The sequence below is a fragment of the Penicillium angulare genome (assembly GCF_028827245.1).
Source record: "Penicillium angulare strain IBT 27051 chromosome Unknown utg000004l_segment0_segment0, whole genome shotgun sequence".
NCBI lineage: Eukaryota > Fungi > Ascomycota > Eurotiomycetes > Eurotiales > Aspergillaceae > Penicillium > Penicillium angulare.
In genome coordinates, this window is record NW_026623163.1 from 188,762 (window position 1) to 206,273 (window position 17,512).

A 17,512-nucleotide genomic window follows, 5' to 3' on the forward strand; every position below is an offset into this window, starting at 1 on the left:
CATAAAAGGGGTATCTGTTCAATTCGGATCTCTCCTTATGCAATCTCTCTACTAACTACCAACCATTGATTCTTTTTGTCATTTCGTTTAACGCCAAGTCAAAACATGCTTCCATAAACCAAATAAATGAAAACTCCATCTAAGATGTCTAGGCATATTCACTTGAAGACAGTGAGATCGTATTAATGGAACATATCCTCTGCTCTCCGGCGACGTCCTCCACGACCATCTAGAGTATCGGAGAAAAGTTCCTTCCCGGCATTGGCTGAATTGGCCGGAGCATTGTCATCGCCGAATTTAGAGGGAAATAGTTCACGAACAGAAGCACCACGGCCCTTAATCGACATCCCAGCGGATGCTCCTCGAATCGCGACGCCCTGGTCTCCAGTGAGCCCGCGCATACTGGCTCCCTGGTCGGAGTCGGGGAAAAGTTCTGTATTGCGATTGCGCTGGTCGGAAGCCCCATCAGTAAAAGGGACGGAGATCCTCCGGTTCAGAAGATGCGCTGTCTCATCTGCCGCATCAAAAGCATCAGATCGGCGGTGACCACTGGCTTTAGCGGGGAACAACTCTTTCTTAATATAGCTCGAAGCGGGTTTGTTGGGGAATAATTCGCGAGCGCCAGCACCGTCTGATGGAAAAAGTTCTCTGCCTTTATTCCGACGGTCGATTTGGGGCGACCTCTCGCGGAATCGTCTGCGAGAACCAGATTCTCGATTGGCTTGATCGGCTTCTTCAAGGGTATCTCGCCCGGGCGAGGCGCTGCGGTTGCGCAGACGACCAGATGATCCCTCATCTTCTGGGAACAACTCGCGTGTTCCTCGGTGTCTTCGGCCGGAGCGCTCGCGCTCAGGGTCTGAGTAACTCTCGGGTTGATCGTCATACATATTTGCACTGAATTGGTCATCACCATCTCGGTCATGTCGGCGGCGCAGTTCTCGGTCGTCGAATTTGCGGCGTCTGTACTCGCCATCGCCGGAATCTCCGTGTCGCCTTCTATCTGAAAGCTCTTGGCGAAGCTGCTCGCGGGGGTCGTGCTCGGGGTGCATAAGGTAGAAACGACTCTTCTCGTATGAACGAGCCTGTTTGCGGTCTGACTTGATGGCAGATCTCACTTGGATAACAGAGTCGGGATGGCTCGCAAGGAGCTTGGCTGATCGCAGTCGTAGAGGAGGTAGGGCTGAGGCGTCTTCTTCACCGACCTGAGTCAGAGCCGCAAGAGCTTGAATCCCAACTTCACCAGATGAGTAGAGGAGGTTGGCAGACGTATCATCAATCCATTCCACGCGTGAAGGGGTTTCATGCTCAAAGTGACTCGTTGCGAATTGCTTGATATCGTCGGTGGTCAATTCATCCACACCCCGGATATGGACTTTCTCGTATACGGCTTCTTCGGTCAAAGGATCGGGGGCGCTTTCTTGCATAGCAGCCTGCTGTACAAAAGGATATCAGATATCTGCATTGGTATATATCAATTTTTTCAACGCAGAATACTCACCGTCTGAACGGGTTGGGGCTCGGGCTCGGGCTGAATCTCAAAATCGAGACCCAGGTCTATATCCATGTCGACATCCATGATGGCGTCTGCTATTGGGGTCTAGTTTGAGGTATCCAAAGGCACAATAGCTGCTATAATGGCTGAGGGAAGTCAACAACCTGAACCGGCAGATTAGAAGAGGGTAAGATAGCACTCACTGGTCCAGAAGGCTGATTTGGCTTGTTGACCATTGAAGGTGACCAAGTAGGCCCGATTCGGTCTTATTCCCAACGAATCAGAAGATCACCTTGGGCAACCTGATGGTATGGAGAGGTTCGCGAGGTGACAGGAAGAAGGTCTGGAGTGGGAAAGTGCAGTGACGTGAAGGAGAAAACCCAAGTTGTGAGCTTCCCGCCTTCATGGCCCGATTAGGCTTAGCGTGTGGGGGACGAACATGGTGGACCACGATGTGACCAGGGTATGAAGTAGGCCAGTAATATACTGTGTTGTAGATATACGACATAATCTACGTAAGTATATGAGCTTATGAGCGTGAATTTTGTGACTTCGAAAAGGTCAAAACATAAAAAATGATCTGATTTCGCAAGCCTGATAGTGATCCCAGCTATTATTTCACTTCTCATATCTTCTGCCGATCCTAGTATGGCATACAATTCCTAAGAGGGAGGATCAATTTTAGCGTGTAAATGATACTTCCACAGGAAATTTCACGAAGAGTCTCTGGAGCTTAACAAATATACATATCCAAGGAAAACTGCGTATTTACGTACACACACGTAGTTGAATTGATTGTTGTCTTGGTATTAACCAGCCAATCTCCAGGTGCATATCATGTTGAAAAACTGAATTTCTAAGAAATTACCAACTTGAAACATGGCATTAGGCTTTTACTACGCATACTGAGATAAAATAGTTGAGAGGCTGAGACTGGTGTTTTAAAAATTAGAGCGAGAAGTACATTCGTTAGGATAAAGACAAGATATATGGTAGTAGGTAGTAGTAATACTGGCTGGTTACATACTAGAAGTTCTGTCAAAAACAATTTATTTAACTTATTCTTGCCAGAAGGCCAGCTCTTAATAAGTAGAGTATTTATAAAACATTTGCTCATTTGAATATATAAGAATATATATACTATACATGATACTGCCGAGTCCTTGTGCAGATACTGTGGACTGCAATCCGCCAGCCGTTCCGGCTACGTGATTAAGAGCCACTGCCATCTGGAGCCCCACTTCAATTTTGACCACGTCCAACGCTATATCATGGACTCCTCCACGAAAATAGATGCGCTAGCAAGCGCCATAGTCGCACGATTTTTGAGGTCTAATAACTACGCCGAGACCCTACAGGCCTTTATTCGCGAGGCAGACCTCCCGGTGGACGTGGGGCAAAGCTCAGGTGACGACACACACAATTTGACTGTCCAGAAGTTGCTTGAAGAGAAAAAAGCATTTGACCATACCGTCAACTTTGAGCGATATGGGGAATCCGGCAAGGGGAATGACACATGGACTACGCCAGGTGAGATTACCCAAGCCATGCCAAGCTACCTGCATTTTTGAGACCGGGTCTTCGTTGTTTACCGGGCATATCGCTGACATTCGCTCAGCGCCGTCTAAACCAATCAATATTCGAACTCCAACTTCGTCAAATATCCTTACTGCATCTGTAGAGAAATGGCAGTACTCCAACAATGGCACGGATGCTGATAAGTTAGCGCAGCCTTTGATTGCCTCCACGGGCGCCGACAGACAGGTACATTTACTCGAGACTGGATCGGAACATGCCTCTCTTGCTTCATTATCTGGTTTATCTGATTCACCAGTACTTTCATATGTATCCATTCTTCAAGGCCAGTACATCCTCATGGCCAATATGTCTGGACACCTTTCACTGCAACATAAGTCTCGCATCTTAGACACCAGAAAAGATCACGCCAAATATGTTGTGAAGGTGATTGCTTACGAGGACCAGACTGAATCTGGCCGTCGAAAATTCTGGATTGCTACCGCGGGCTGGGATGCGAATGTCTTTCTATACCGACTCGAAATTCCAGCTGAAGAAGAAGAAGAAGAAGAAGAAGAAGAAGAAGAGACATACTCACCACCTATCATCGGAGAACCAGTGGCACGCATCAAGTTATCGACCAACCCCGAGTCTCTTCTTTTCGTACCGCATGTCGATTCCGGCGAATTGATGCTACTCGTTTCCCGCCAGGATTCAACCTATATCTACTACTATCAAGTTTTATCATCGGCCTCTGAGCTTCCTCTTGTTGGCAAACAAAATCTTGCTCCCCACTCTAATGCTTGGGTCGCTTTCTCTCCAGCGCATATGGCACTTAGCCCAAATGATCCTGGGTTGATCGCCGTTGCCACATCCACACTTCCGCATCTCAAAGTGATGGTCGTGCGACTTTTGTTCCCATCTGCAAACTCGCTGAATGACACTCAGATATTTGCTGCAGACATGGCGGTGACGCAGACAACACAGGCACTTGAAGCTTTGAATATCCAGAATCGCGAAGATGCGGCTATATTGCTGCAAGCAAATACCTTCGCCCCACAGACAGCGTACTCGACTCCACAGGTTGCGTGGAGACCCGATGGAACGGGCCTTTGGGTGAATGGGGACGATGGCGTGGTGAGGGGAATTGAGACCAAGACTGGTAAGCTGATGGCTACACTGAAAGATGGGCATGAGCCTGGATGCAAGGTGCGAACTATTTGGGCAGGGTATGTTCCAGTAGCTAGCAAAGACGGAAATCCAGCTCAAGAGGAATGGATAATCAGTGGAGGATTCGATAAAAGATTGATAGTTTGGAAAGTGTGATGTGTCTGGATATAAAACAAGATAATATGATATTCAAAATATATGATTGTCTTGAGCTCTGCAAGCTAGGAACAACTTGAGATAGAATGCTATGATAGCACTTCCTTACAGCTTACGGGGTATGTAGCCGTCCATCAAGGCACCCTCTCGCCTGTTGGGCTTGAGAGGGCGATAATAATAGACAGGGGCCTGTGGGGTATGTTCTTGGCACGTAATAGAAAATCCTTCAGCAGTCGCGCATAGAAGAGCACGTTGCTGTACACACATATGCCGGAAAGGGAATTCGGAAGAAAACCCGAGGAAAAAGAGGGAAGAAATCAACCGAAAGGTCGAAATACGCAGGAAGTGAACCAGGGAAAAGCAAAAGAGAAAGAATCGCGGTTCCATTTTGGGATTGGCACCGCCGTATGGATATCGAATTTAAGCCTGTTTTGATTCCTGTTATATCAAACAACCCCGGACATGCTAGCGCGCAAGGAACAAACAGAAACCAGGCATATTCGACACAGCGGACCGTTCTTTGATCATCGCACGTTATTGTATCCCCATGTCCTTGCGCGCACTGTGTTCTCCTCCACCTTTCATTTTTTCTCCATTCCGTTCAACATTTAAGCGTTCTCACGCTTACCCTCCTTGCGCTCCTTCTATAATCGTTGTCAGCAATCCGCATTCTAGATGCAACTTTTTTGAAAATTATTGTCGGGTATAACGTACGAGGGCCTTGGCGGTTCCGTGAAGAGCGTGACGGTGGTTGCGGCGGAACTTAGCGTCCACACCACGGAGAGAGGGGTAACGGTTGGTCTTGGGCTTCTTGATACTGTAGAGAGATTGCATATCAGTCACTCGGTTCTTTCGGTCGTGCGGTTTGGTTTGGTGTGCGGAGAAAGAGCTAGACGTATCCAGCCGACTTGAAAAGGAACCCAAAATGTTCGCATCCATCCTCCATCTGTTCCCCATATTCAAGTCGGACCGGTCGGTTTCGCCTCTTTCCCCGCCAAAAGCCTTGTCGACTTGCACCAAAGTTCCTTTCGATATCGAATAATGCGTGGTTGGTGTATCAGGGGGGTACGAACCCGTTACGGTGAGCCTTCTGGCTGTTGTGGTGCTGGGACGCGTTCTTGGACTCTGTGTAGCGCAAAGTAGGTCAGCGATCGGGATTTTTTCATGAGAAATGGAGGCTGCGTCGACAAGACGAAATTTCCGGGGGGCGACATACTGGCCATCTTGACGAATGTTGTCGCTGATTGACGTTGACGGGATGGAGAGAGTAGGAGGAGAGCACTGGAGTCAAACCCGAATGGAGACTTGGCTAGGGCTCGCTTCTGTGTGGGATCTCGCTTACCGCCGACGGTGCACGGACTCCCTATAGTTGCTCTCATAGATTGTTACTTGAGCTACGTCAGTCCTTTACATGATATTGAAGTTTCAAATGTGAGGAATGCTACTGTTGGGTTTATTTGTAAATGCGTTTTTATTACAAAAACTCAATCCCTCTATATCCCTAATATGGTGCTTCAAGCAATGAGTCTCTAGTAATCGGGCCAGAAAACTTCAAGCCCACGTGAGGATGACATAAGCATTTTGATATCATGTGACATCGAAGCACGGTCTCCACTTAACTTGACCGTTGGCGCTCAACTGCACTTGACTTATATCTATATACCATTGTTGTCGGATGCTGCAAGGCACGAGGAATACAGAATATATGCGTCAAATAGACTACCATACTGTACGTAATCAGGCAATTGGCTATTATAAACATACCCGAGCGGTATTTATCCGTTATCGCTTCACGGGCTTTAGCATTGTCCAATTATGCAAGCAAGAAACTGATCACTAGAGACCAATCAACTATGATCATTCAAATATGACACATCGCCCTGGAATGTTAATATCAGCGAGGACTATGTAGAAGTACGATATCAATAAACATGCCTTGTAGTTTTGCGAGGTTAACTGGTATGCCGGGTGGACTGACCACGTGATCCGCACTAGGGAACAACCGGCGTTCCGACTTCGACCTTTGCAACGCCAACCTCAAGAGGGATCACCCCCAGCTTTCACATCCTCTCATCCCATTGCCACGATGAACTCCTTCCGCTTTGCTCGTTCCGCTCTGCGGGCTCGCCCCTCCATGTTCAGCGCTCCCATTCAGCGCCGTGGGTACGCCGAGGCTGTCGCCGACAAGATTAAGCTGTCCCTGACTCTGCCTCACCAGGTATGCCGAACCTCCGACTCCGGTCAAACCTCCCTAGCTTTATAGACACCGGACTAACATCCCATTCTTTTGATAGATCATCTACCGCTCCACTGGCGTGTATGTTACCGTCTACCTCACGCCTTTATCCGCTGCTCCCTGAATACTGATGAACTTTGCGACCACAGGACCCAGGTCAACCTCCCCGCCGCCTCTGGTGAGATGGGTGTCCTCGCCAACCACGTTCCCTCCATCGAGCAACTGAAGCCCGGTCTCGTCGAGATCATTGAGGAGGGTGGTGCTACCAAGCAGTACTTCCGTATGTTTGATAGTCGTTTCCGACAACCCTTGTCGAAAAAAAAACGAAGAGTTTATTTGCATCGGACAAGAACGTACTGACCGTGTTTTCTTCTTCGAATGTAGTGTCCGGAGGTTTCGCCGTCGTCCAGCCCGACTCTCAGCTCAGCATTAACGCCGTCGAGGGTTACCCTCTGGAGGACTTCAGCGCTGAGGTAAGTTCTGCCTACGCGTCTTCTTATTTTTACAATTCGCGAAACTGCCGGGGATACTAATGCTCACACTCGGAATGCAGGCTATCCGTTCCCAGGTCGCTGAGGCCCAGAAGATTGCCAACGGCAGCGGCAGCGAGCAGGACATTGCTGAGGCTAAGATTGAGCTTGAGGTATGCATCTCTTCTTTTTGCCGCATGGGCTTAACTTGCGATCGCGAACTAACTTGATATCTTTTTTCTACAAACAGGTTCTGGAGACTCTTCAGGCCCATGTCAAATAGATGTACATATCCACTGGCGCAACACACCCCCTTTGAACCTGTAGAATTATAGCAATTCTTTTTCTTGATTTGCAAAATCCATGTGCTCCTTCCCTGTTACTTCTTTTTCGGTAGACAAGGTCGTGCCTTCCCTGACAGGACGCAGACCCGAGATTTTCTTTGTTTCTTGTTCAGACCAAAACTTAACCCCTCACTTCACAGCTTTCAATTATGCGATCAATGCGATCCATGAAATTTCCCTTGGGGACCGTTGATCCTCGTGTGACAATGACTGATTCTCCAGTGGACGACTTACTTTCTCCTTCTTTCGCATCTGTGCTTGGCTTCGACGAGCCTGACGACGCGACCTTAGAGAATCTTCCATTCTTCGAAGAACGCGATCACTGCGCGCTTACCCTGGATTCATCCGAGTCACTCGAATCTAAGACAAGCTCCGAGTCACTTGATGGACATGACAGCGGGAAACGACCAACGTGCCTCCGGCTTGAGCTGGATGCTGCCAAGGACGAGACTCGCGCACTTGATGGACCTGCAGAATATCCTATTCCACAAAGTTCACCTGATTCAAACAATGGCGTTGATAGCGTCCAGGGGGAAAGTCCTCTTCACAAGGTGGAGCAGATACATACTTGCTCTGCTCTAAAAGAACCAACATTGATGCTCGACGCGCCCGAAGACAGTGCCCAGGTCAACCAGTCAACTGAAGAGAAGGCAACGGGTCCAATCCCGAGCCACGCTTTCTCTGCCTCAGATCAGTCCCAGCCTGTTCCGCCAACTACTCCAGTGCGAGACGACCGTCGGACTGTCAGATTTTTCCCTCCCGGATCCCCTCGGTATCGGCCATCTCATTCAATACTGCACAGCCTTTCATCAGTGGAGCGCAAACAGGATAATCCCTCTCTACACCGACAGCAAAAGCAACAGGATAAATGGAAAAGTTCCTATCGTACCCTTGGCCAACGAAGCCCTCCATCTCGCAGCCCCACCAAGGTGAACCCATCCAGCTCAAAACGGCAACCGGAAATTCGCTTTTCATCCATGTCCAAAGTTCCCTTTTGTCAAGATGCTAGCATTACCACTTCCACTCAGGAGAATGAACATACGCCAGCCTCGGAGGTAGACACTGTGAAATGTCAAACCCCTGCGAGCAAAAGAGATACGCCACATGGACGAGTTTATGATCTTGTTGTTTTCAACATCGGAATATACCGATCGCGATATCCCCAAAGACTGGCGAATGGGTCTCGCTGGGGGTTTTGCAAAATTCGAATGTGCCCTACGTTCATACCGGCGCGCAGTTTGACTGAGGAAGCCGAAGAGACCAAACAGATCATTTGCCGCCTACAGGCCGAGGACTTGCTTCTCCATTTTGTCGTCGTTGTGCCGAATTTCGTTGTGCACATTCCCCTTGCTGCCCTCGCCAAGGCTGGTCGACTGGCAAGTTCGCGTGCGGGGCTGTCGTTCCTTGATATCATTAGAGTTGCTTGGTCTCTTGTCGCGGCATTCATCAACTTAGTAATGCGCGCAATCTGGGGCATGGAATTCGGCTACCATGGAACAATCGAGACCGAATACCCTGATCAAGCTTGCCAGTGATGAGATGAGATGAGCTACGATATGAAACCTGTTTGTCCCCATGAAGGGCTGGTTGTTTTTTTGCTATTCCCGGAGCTCCTTATCTCTAACCTAGCACCGAGTTGATAACACTATGGTACTGCTTTCCTATGACAACGTCTGGCCCACTATTACGTTCAATTTTGCCAGTTGTGTACGCCTAGAGTTAACGTCTTTTAATCAAGCAACTATTATGGCCGTACCGTCAATCTCTTCTTCCTGTGTGAATATTCCATCCAAAGACCACTGTTGTTGGATGTACACTTTAAACACCCTCGCAACATTTAATAAGAGCTCAACAGCAATTCAATAAATCCATGTATGTCTTCCACCTATTACCTGTATTATTTCCCCACGCATTCTTCAGCTTCAATAGTGTGCATACATAGGTCTATGTAACATCCTTTCAGCATTCCACCATTTAGCGCAACAATCAATTGATTAACATTTGTCGCATGTTGGAGTTCTCATCCAATTCAACGCACCAATTAACATGCAGTACCCTCAATACCCTCAATAATATGACCAATAATGCTCGCAAGTTCTTTCGTTTTTGTAATATTAGGACAGTGACCCGTCTCATACGACAGGGAATATCGACTTGAATGTGTAGTACAGTAGTGCAGGGGCTCTTAGACGTGGCGTCACCATTGTGGAGATCATTTGCTCCACCTTTGGAAATCCGAAAATAAAACAGAAGAATATTGAGCGATCGCACCAGTTGACAACATTGAAGAGATATAGACCCACCGGCCAATGGAATTGCTGAAAGGAACAAGTCATACGTTGTGGTGAGTTTTCATGGTACTTAGGAGTAGTTGTGGGTAGATATTCAATGTTAAATACTGGGTCTATTGGTGCGGGACCGGATTTGTTGGGGCTCAACACCTTTGGGCTACAGGATGTAAGGATGGATGCGCCCACAAAAGCGCTTATTGATCCAGGAACCACGTATTTGAGCGCATAGTTCAATGGCCTAGGTATATTACCAAACATACGAACCACCTAGAATTATCATTCCTAAGAAATAATTTAGGTATTGCAAATGCCTTGCAAACCATTGGAGTTTGAGGCAAATTCGGCCATGATGGGTGGCCCTGTGACCTAAAAATCATTAAAAAAATGAATACATAACGAGACAGATAATGGAAAGTTGAAAGTAAAAGATCCTACGAAAGGGCATGTCTATTTTCTAAATTTTCCACAGGAAATAACCGTTTTGGGTTTTGCGAATTCTTGGTCCAGCCTCTCTTACAGCTAATCAGCATGTAAGTAAATCTAAAAGAACACTAGATTCATGAATGTCTGAAGAATAGTGTACCATAATCCGAATTACTCAATCGATGGGCAAAAAAGAATTTGCTACGTAGAAGTTTCTTGAGATTGTGGTTCAAGTTGGAAATCTCTTCGCAGTTCCAATGGGGGCGGATTTGAAGCCCGAATACTACGAATGCCAACATGACTTTTTGACGCAACCTCTTCGTTGCCAACAAAAGGCAGTACTCAGAATGCCACGAAATAGATTCAACATCTATTCCTCTGTAAGAAAATTCAAGGCAACAGGGAAAGAGCCGAGACCACATGCATGTGAGAAGAAAAGGATCATGACGCATTCCCAACAGCCCAACGCTTTCATACAGTAAGCTTGATGAGAATTGACTGAATATTAAAGTGTGAATTATCATCTCCAGTATGAATCGATAAAATACTCCTAATTTTCTATTTTTTCTATCCCCTTGACAAATAATCCTCATCTATTAGCGATGGCGGATACTCGTTCGAGTACTCGAAGAACCCATATCAGTGAGCAACCTATCACCCTCAGGAATTGGCAGCATCATGTCAATTGGGTCAATACAACTCTCATCTTGATTGTTCCTGTATTTGGCTGTATCGCAGCTTTTTGGACTCCCCTCAGACTACCCACGGCGGCATGGGCAGTTCTCTACTATTTCTGGACCGGACTTGGAATCACCGCTGGCTACCATAGACTCTGGGCACACCGTTCATATGAAGCGTAAGTTGCCTTTATTGAGTTCCCATATCTGCAAATCTATATACCGATACCTCCACGGCTCAGACTTCCTTTGCTGGCAAATACTAACGACCCCTGCTCTTTTCAGAGGCTTACCTCTTCGCATCTTCCTCGCTTGTGTTGGTGGCGGTGCTGTGCAAGGCTCAATTCGTTGGTGGAGCAGCAAACACAGGGCTCATCATCGATGGACCGATACCAATAAAGATCCATACAGTGTGAACAAGGGCATTTGGTACTCACACTTCATGTGGATGTTGCTGAAGCAGAATCCAAAGAACCGCGGTCGTACCGACATTTCAGATCTAAATGATGACCCTGTCGTTGTATTGCAGCACAAATATTATGGGTCTTTTATATTGGCCTTTGGCATGTTTTTCCCAATGCTTATTGCCGGGTTGGGCTGGGGCGATTGGAAGGGAGGTCTGCTCTATGCAGGAATTCTTCGTTTCCTCTTCGTTCAGCAGGCAACCTTCTGCGTCAACTCCCTTGCTCACTGGCTTGGAGACCAGGCAAGTTTCTTATATCTTGACAGATGATACTTGCATAATTTGCTAATACGTACCAGCCGTTCGACGATAGGAACTCTCCTCGTGACCACGTCCTCACTGCACTCGTCACCCTTGGCGAAGGCTACCATAACTTCCACCATGAGGTACATCTCCTCTCATATCTCATTCTATTCCCTCATACTTCAAATCCGTGTACCTTTGTACTGATACCAAATAGTTCCCCTCTGACTACCGTAACGCAATTCAATGGTGGCAGTACGATCCTACTAAATGGTCCATCTGGGTATGGAAACAACTCGGCCTAGCCACAAACCTGAAGCAGTTTCGCGCGAATGAAATTGAGAAGGGTCGCATTCAACAATTACAAAAGAAGGTTGATCAAAAAAGAGCAAAGCTAGATTGGGGTATTCCACTTGAACAGTTACCAGTGATGGAGTGGAGTGACTATGTCGACCAGGCCAAGGATGGAAAAGATCTTGTTGTTATCGCCGGCGTTGTTCACGATATCACGGATTTTATCCAGGAACACCCGGGCGGAAGAATTATTAGGTCGGCCATTGGGAAAGATGCCACTGCAATCTTCAATGGGGGCGTTTACAACCACAGCAATGCTGCGCACAATATTCTCTCTACAATGCGCACTGGTGTCATTCGTGGAGGTGGTGAAGTGGAGATTTGGAAGCCCCAACTGAGCAAAGGGAACTAATAGTATTAATATAAACTATCATAGATCTCTGGAATGTCTCAAGTAGTTTAAGATACTATGGTTTATAACCTTCTAGTATAGTATAAGATGGATGGCACGTCTAGCGGAACCCCCCTATGTACATACTGGAGCTCATCCCTTCCCTCTCACCTGGACAGGAGTAGAAAAAGCAATACTTATCAAGCACCAATGAAGAAGGCAAAGAGGGGGCAGAGGCACCAAAATCCAACTACACAGCCACGTCACTCACCAGTCAGAGAGGCTGTTCTTAGCGCTAAGCTCATTATGGCAATGTTTCAATGCCAAGACTTTTACATGTGGCTCTTTTGAACGATATCGATGACATGGTGACATCTTTTCTAGATATCAAAGGTCTTAGTGTGACGAAAATGAACGACAATGGTGAAGTACCCATGCAAATTGCATCTAAAAAGAGCAAATTTTCAATCATCAAAGCCTTTCTGGATGCTGGTAAAGTTGACCACCGAGCCAGCATATTATCTCCAATTATTTGCCAAGCGGTAAAGGAAGGAGATGAACCACTAATTGATCATCTCATTAGCTACGGCGAAAGGAAAAGCACGAATTCGGCAATTATATGGCGGGCAATTGATGCAGCAGTTTATGGGGGAAGATCGCAAATGGTGAAGCTCTTGCTCAACCTCAGAAGTACACCGAAGTTTGACCAAGGGCTGCAAGGCTTCAACCCTCTATACACGGCAGTGGATAAAGGAGATGAACAGCTGGTTGAGATAATCCTGCAGTCCAGAAAGCTGAATCCCAGAAACACCGGGATCAAGGACTTAATGCCCTCTTGTCCGCGGAACGAAGACATGCAATCATCTGCAGGATGATCTGCAAAGAATGGGAGGGAATGTTACCGTTGCACGCTGCTGCTCTCGTTGGATCTGAAGAAGCTATCCAAGTACTCCTTCTAGATGGAACCGATACATTCTCCCTATGTGCCACTGGACACACATCATTATATTACGCATCTCAGATGGGTCACGAATCAATCGTGAAGATTGTTTTAACTAAGGGGTCTATCTTCAAGCCCCTGCATTCTCAAAAGAGACCGGAGGGTTATGAGGAAAACGCCTTGAATGCAGCCATGGAATATGAGGAACTTCCGGTGGTAGCGTGCTTATTGGAGCTTCAGCTCAGCTCAAATTTGGTCAATGCCAGGGGGCGGCTAGGGCAAACTGCTACACATAGCGGCCGAAACAGACAATATCCCCCTCTTGAAATCCCTGATATATAAGAACTCTTCATATGCAGAAAACTTTAAAGGACAGACGCCGTTGCATTTGAGCGTTTTTTGTGGAATTATCTGCTAAGTATCTTCTCGCCAACGGGGCACTTCCTTCATATCAGGATTATCATGGCTCAACGCCATTGCACTATGCAGCAGACAAAGATATACAAGAGATAGCGAAACTCCTCATTTCCAACGACGGACAATTACTCAGTGTGCCTGATGACAGGGGCCGCAGCCCCTTCCACATAGCTTCGACCAACGGATCTATAAGCACATTTGCTTTTCTGCTCGGTACGGACTTTTCTTTGCTGAATGTACTGGACGGGAGGCTTAACACCACTGGACTGCGCAATCAACAATGACCACGAGCTTCTTATCGAGCTCATGTCACCCAGAGCAACTGTTGAGGTAGTCAATGAGAAATACATTTTGAACAAGATGCTGTGGCATCGGCGAGATTAACGAGACCGCCTGGATCCACCGAGATCTATCCAAACCTTAAAAAGGCAATTGACAAATATCATATTAATATCACCTCCAGCTTTGCAAAGCTTACTTGATCTATCATGATATGACAGAGCGTCGTCTGCATCGTCTAGACATCGGCGAGCCACACGTGGGACTATTTTACCCCCTCTGGCCTGTATCGAGCGCAGTATCCATAATTGAGCCTAAGTGTGTCTGCTTTGAAGTGGCGTATTTGCTCCCTACATTGATTAAGGCTGGAAAAGTAATAACTATTTTTATGTGCACAAGCGGATACTAGTACGCTCGATGCAGGCCAGAACTTGAAGGGGTACATGTACATTGCAAACATTTAAATAAGATAAGAAGTTTGTTACGAAGAATTTTTGCAAAAGGTCTTAAGTATTTTGGACTGTACATGACAGATCTTGCTCAACAGTATCACAATGAAAATAACCCCAAAGATAAAGGAGGAAATAATAAGTGACAGATAGGTACCTCTTGAGCCGAAGAACCCAGCCAGCTGTAACCAGAGAATCAAACCCAGAAACACGCTTGCTCCATGACAGAAACGAAAAAATAGAAAAAGAAGCCCCATAATCATAAGAAAGTCAGATAAACCTACCTATTCAATTCATATCCATAGTCTCGAAGACCTTCGTGCGTGATGATAAAAGGAACTTGAAAGAAAAAGAAAACATCAAAATGACATGAAACATATCCACAAGTGCTCCAAAACAGAGAGGGTCATTTTATACAGGTCGTGAGGTATCCATAGTAGAAAGAAAAGAAAATTAAAACAAAAGGAAATTGAGACAGACAAGAACAGAAGAAGTTGTTAGCTTATCACTCAAACTCTACTCCATGCTGTTGTTGTCTTTCTTGTCGTGCTCTAGATCGCTCAGCCCGTCTGCGTCGACGATTGTTAGCATATGATCCACTAGCATCGGTGCCAGTGTATGTGCCCGGCGAGGTCACACTGCCATAAGGAGGTATGTTTCCGGAAGCCGCAGGGTGGGGAATGGGAGGAGGTGGCGGCATGACACTGATCTGGGATCCAGAAGGCATTGGAGATGCAGGACTGCCTGATGGCACTACAGAAGGAGGCCTGCCAAGTCCAGCAGCTTCTTGTTCCTGCTGCATCTGCTGTGCTTGTCTTCGCTCAAGCTCTTCCACACGACGCCAACGATCTTGGTTTCGCTCGTCACCGGATAACGAGCTTGCGCTACCTGTGCGACGTCGTGAAGATCTTCGGTCACGGCGTCTTGCCTCTCGGCTTGCTGCGGTTTCTTCCTCCGTGAGTCGGCGAAGGGTAACATGTCTTCCGTCGCCGTGCATCTTCACCTTCACGGATACGGGGGGTGACTCGACGTGATCATCTCGGTGACGACTTCGGCTACCACTACTCCGGCGGTGGCTTGATGCAGCTGCAGCTGCAGCAGCTCCCGCTCCAGCGACAGCGCCAGTTGCAAACTCAGTGCCATCGTTGGAAAACGGTAGCTCTGACCTTGAGTCGCCTGAGAGCTCGTGGTGGACTGGAGGACGGGGAGGGATATCAGATGGAACCGGGTCATGAATAGCGCCAGAGGCTAAGGGTTCGGCAGAAAGTAAAGATCCATGAGATGGAGCACGAGGGGGGCGAGGAGTAAGGTCAGTGGGTGTGAGGTCGCTTTCAGTGTAAGAGCTTGGTCGTCTTCGTGATGGGTAGGGTCCTTGTCCGGTGTTCGGTCGTCGCTTGCTGTTCATTCTTTGCAGTCGCTCGTCCTCTTCTTCCTGACGACGAATGTCCTCTAACCGATCTTTCTCCTCGTCTTCCTTCTTGCGACGACCCCCAAAAATCTTCTTTAAGCCAGCAAAAGCGCCCGCGCCCAGCAAGGCATCTCGAATTCCATGAGAAGGACGTCTCTCTGGCTCACTGAGATATGTAGTGTTGTAGTAGTATGAAGAGCCCGGGCTCTGGGGTCTGCTAACTGGTCGACTCGGAGGGCGGTTGAGAGGCCCTTGGTGACTGGGTTCGGGTCTGCCATCTTCAAGTCGGCTTAAAGACTCCTCGCTGTAGCTATCGCTACGCGAGTGAGCAGGCCTGTACTGTCCTGATTCGGTGTCGTCTTCGCGTTTCTTTCGGCGATCCCACCATGACTTTGCCAGCATACCAGCACCAGCAAGAGCCCCGATTTCTAGAAACTTCTTTCCCCAACCACCACTCTCTTTACGAGAAACCTCGTCAGAATACTTCTCATCTGAATAAGATGTGCGTGACTCTTCGTATGCCTGGCTTGCATGGTGACTTTTTGGCTTGCGTTTGAACATTGAAGCTAGCGCTGCCGCCATTCCGCCTACAGCGAGAGCTTCTCCGACTCCTCCATGGTGGTGCTGCTGCTCCTCCACAACAGATGGCCCTGTGTAATAGCTCTGACTGTATCTGCTTCCACCATGATCGCTTCCAGGGTGATATCCTTCGTCATCGTAAAGATAGGATAAAATAAAATATGTCACGAGATATCCAAATGCTGCTAGTGCGAAGAGAATGAATAGCACTTTGGGGGAGCCATATAGTGTCAGACCTAGAGGAATCTGCACAATACCCAGTAGAAGTAGCCCGCGGCCAATCCATCGGTGTATCTGTGTAGTAACGCGTTAGTGCCTTGCAAGGTGCATTCTGTTCACTCGGATGATAACCTACCACAAGTTTCAATGGGACTCGATGTCGAACCTTATTCCTTTCGATTTTATGCACAAACCAACCCCATAGCACTTGGAAAATTACGATGACATAGATTGCCAAGCCAATTCCGTGGTGCGGGTTGGTCAAACTTCTTTCCGGGCCAACGGCAAACCAGCCCAACACAAAAACAACTGTTGTCAAGAGCAATGTTAAGACCTGACACCACGCGTGCAATTTGAAGGCCCAATATGGATTCCACCGTGAGTAGTAGCGTATTAGGAGGGTTCCAATTGGGACGAGACCCAAGAAAACAATTGTCGCGATAACTCCATGAGCGATTATCATGGATTTGTACCCGGTCATGTTCTTAAATCGATTTCCCATGCCTATGCCATGTTACAGTTAGCAATACATCCGAGAGATATTTTTAGGTTTTGGATGTCCAGCGAGAGACTTACCATTGTATCGCATTGTTTCAAAGTTGACACCCATAAGATTGGGCAGCAGGAAAGTGTCGCGCCCATTATCCCACGTTCCATCTCCTACATGTAGCGTATTCGAGGAATACGTGCTACTCCCCGCCTCTGCAAGCCCGGAGACCGTCATTCTGGTATGTTTCGTTGTATGCGATGCGATTCCTTATCTCTGGAATGTCGGGGTTTATTGGAGGAGATCTATTGAGATCTCCCGTTCCGAGGAATGCACCATGCGATAAAACCGGGACTCGAGCGGAATGCGGGATGACAAGCTGCTGGATTGAATTATAGAATTCAACCGATTGTCTTAAGAGATGAAGTTGTGTCTCAGCGACGTTGAACGACGTTGCTTTTCGTAGCGGTGAGCGTTGGAGGGGACGTTGTAAAGTCGTAGTCGTAAACAGAGGGTACGAAACGGAAGGAAAGGTAGTTAAGAGAGGCTGAAAGGGGTTAAACAAAATA

General features: G+C 47.4%; 9 protein-coding genes across 9 annotated transcripts; 5 read left to right on the top strand and 4 right to left on the bottom strand.

Annotated features, from left to right (window-relative positions):
• Nucleotides 1-182: 182 nt before the first annotated feature.
• N7478_003998 (NCBP3 domain-containing protein) lies at nucleotides 183-1,576 on the bottom strand (the record flags this gene model as incomplete). Its single annotated transcript, XM_056920212.1, has 2 exons — nucleotides 183-1,433; nucleotides 1,499-1,576. 2 exons carry the CDS (start codon nucleotides 1,574-1,576, stop codon nucleotides 183-185), a joined length of 1,329 nt encoding a protein of 442 aa, XP_056778249.1.
• Nucleotides 1,577-2,763: 1,187 nt separating this feature from the next.
• On the top strand, nucleotides 2,764-4,333 carry N7478_003999 (uncharacterized protein; the record flags this gene model as incomplete). Its single annotated transcript, XM_056920213.1, has 2 exons — nucleotides 2,764-3,022; nucleotides 3,111-4,333. 2 exons carry the CDS (start codon nucleotides 2,764-2,766, stop codon nucleotides 4,331-4,333), a joined length of 1,482 nt encoding a protein of 493 aa, XP_056778250.1.
• Nucleotides 4,334-4,941: 608 nt separating this feature from the next.
• On the bottom strand, nucleotides 4,942-5,712 carry N7478_004000 (60S ribosomal eL29 domain-containing protein; the record flags this gene model as incomplete). The annotated part of the gene is made up of 4 exons (XM_056920214.1): nucleotides 4,942-4,977; nucleotides 5,048-5,150; nucleotides 5,407-5,458; nucleotides 5,550-5,712. The coding sequence occupies 4 exons, from the start codon at nucleotides 5,710-5,712 to the stop codon at nucleotides 4,942-4,944; spliced, it is 354 nt and encodes a 117-aa protein (XP_056778251.1).
• A 707-nt stretch (nucleotides 5,713-6,419) lies between these two features.
• Nucleotides 6,420-7,322, top strand: N7478_004001 (F1F0 ATP synthase subunit delta; the record flags this gene model as incomplete). The annotated part of the gene is made up of 6 exons (XM_056920215.1): nucleotides 6,420-6,551; nucleotides 6,628-6,650; nucleotides 6,719-6,849; nucleotides 6,954-7,042; nucleotides 7,123-7,212; nucleotides 7,290-7,322. 6 exons carry the CDS (start codon nucleotides 6,420-6,422, stop codon nucleotides 7,320-7,322), a joined length of 498 nt encoding a protein of 165 aa, XP_056778252.1.
• Nucleotides 7,323-7,589: 267 nt separating this feature from the next.
• Nucleotides 7,590-8,918, top strand: N7478_004002 (uncharacterized protein; the record flags this gene model as incomplete). The annotated part of the gene is made up of 1 exon (XM_056920216.1): nucleotides 7,590-8,918. One exon carries the CDS (start codon nucleotides 7,590-7,592, stop codon nucleotides 8,916-8,918), a length of 1,329 nt encoding a protein of 442 aa, XP_056778253.1.
• A 1,781-nt stretch (nucleotides 8,919-10,699) lies between these two features.
• On the top strand, nucleotides 10,700-12,186 carry N7478_004003 (acyl-CoA desaturase; the record flags this gene model as incomplete). The annotated part of the gene is made up of 4 exons (XM_056920217.1): nucleotides 10,700-10,953; nucleotides 11,060-11,447; nucleotides 11,537-11,623; nucleotides 11,698-12,186. 4 exons carry the CDS (start codon nucleotides 10,700-10,702, stop codon nucleotides 12,184-12,186), a joined length of 1,218 nt encoding a protein of 405 aa, XP_056778254.1.
• An 850-nt stretch (nucleotides 12,187-13,036) lies between these two features.
• Nucleotides 13,037-13,447, top strand: N7478_004004 (ankyrin repeat domain-containing protein; the record flags this gene model as incomplete). Its single annotated transcript, XM_056920218.1, has 1 exon — nucleotides 13,037-13,447. One exon carries the CDS (start codon nucleotides 13,037-13,039, stop codon nucleotides 13,445-13,447), a length of 411 nt encoding a protein of 136 aa, XP_056778255.1.
• Nucleotides 13,448-13,647: 200 nt separating this feature from the next.
• N7478_004005 (uncharacterized protein) lies at nucleotides 13,648-13,872 on the bottom strand (the record flags this gene model as incomplete). Its single annotated transcript, XM_056920219.1, has 1 exon — nucleotides 13,648-13,872. The coding sequence occupies one exon, from the start codon at nucleotides 13,870-13,872 to the stop codon at nucleotides 13,648-13,650; it is 225 nt and encodes a 74-aa protein (XP_056778256.1).
• An 883-nt stretch (nucleotides 13,873-14,755) lies between these two features.
• Nucleotides 14,756-17,180, bottom strand: N7478_004006 (uncharacterized protein; the record flags this gene model as incomplete). Its single annotated transcript, XM_056920220.1, has 3 exons — nucleotides 14,756-16,531; nucleotides 16,593-16,960; nucleotides 17,033-17,180. 3 exons carry the CDS (start codon nucleotides 17,178-17,180, stop codon nucleotides 14,756-14,758), a joined length of 2,292 nt encoding a protein of 763 aa, XP_056778257.1.
• Nucleotides 17,181-17,512: the final 332 nt, after the last annotated feature.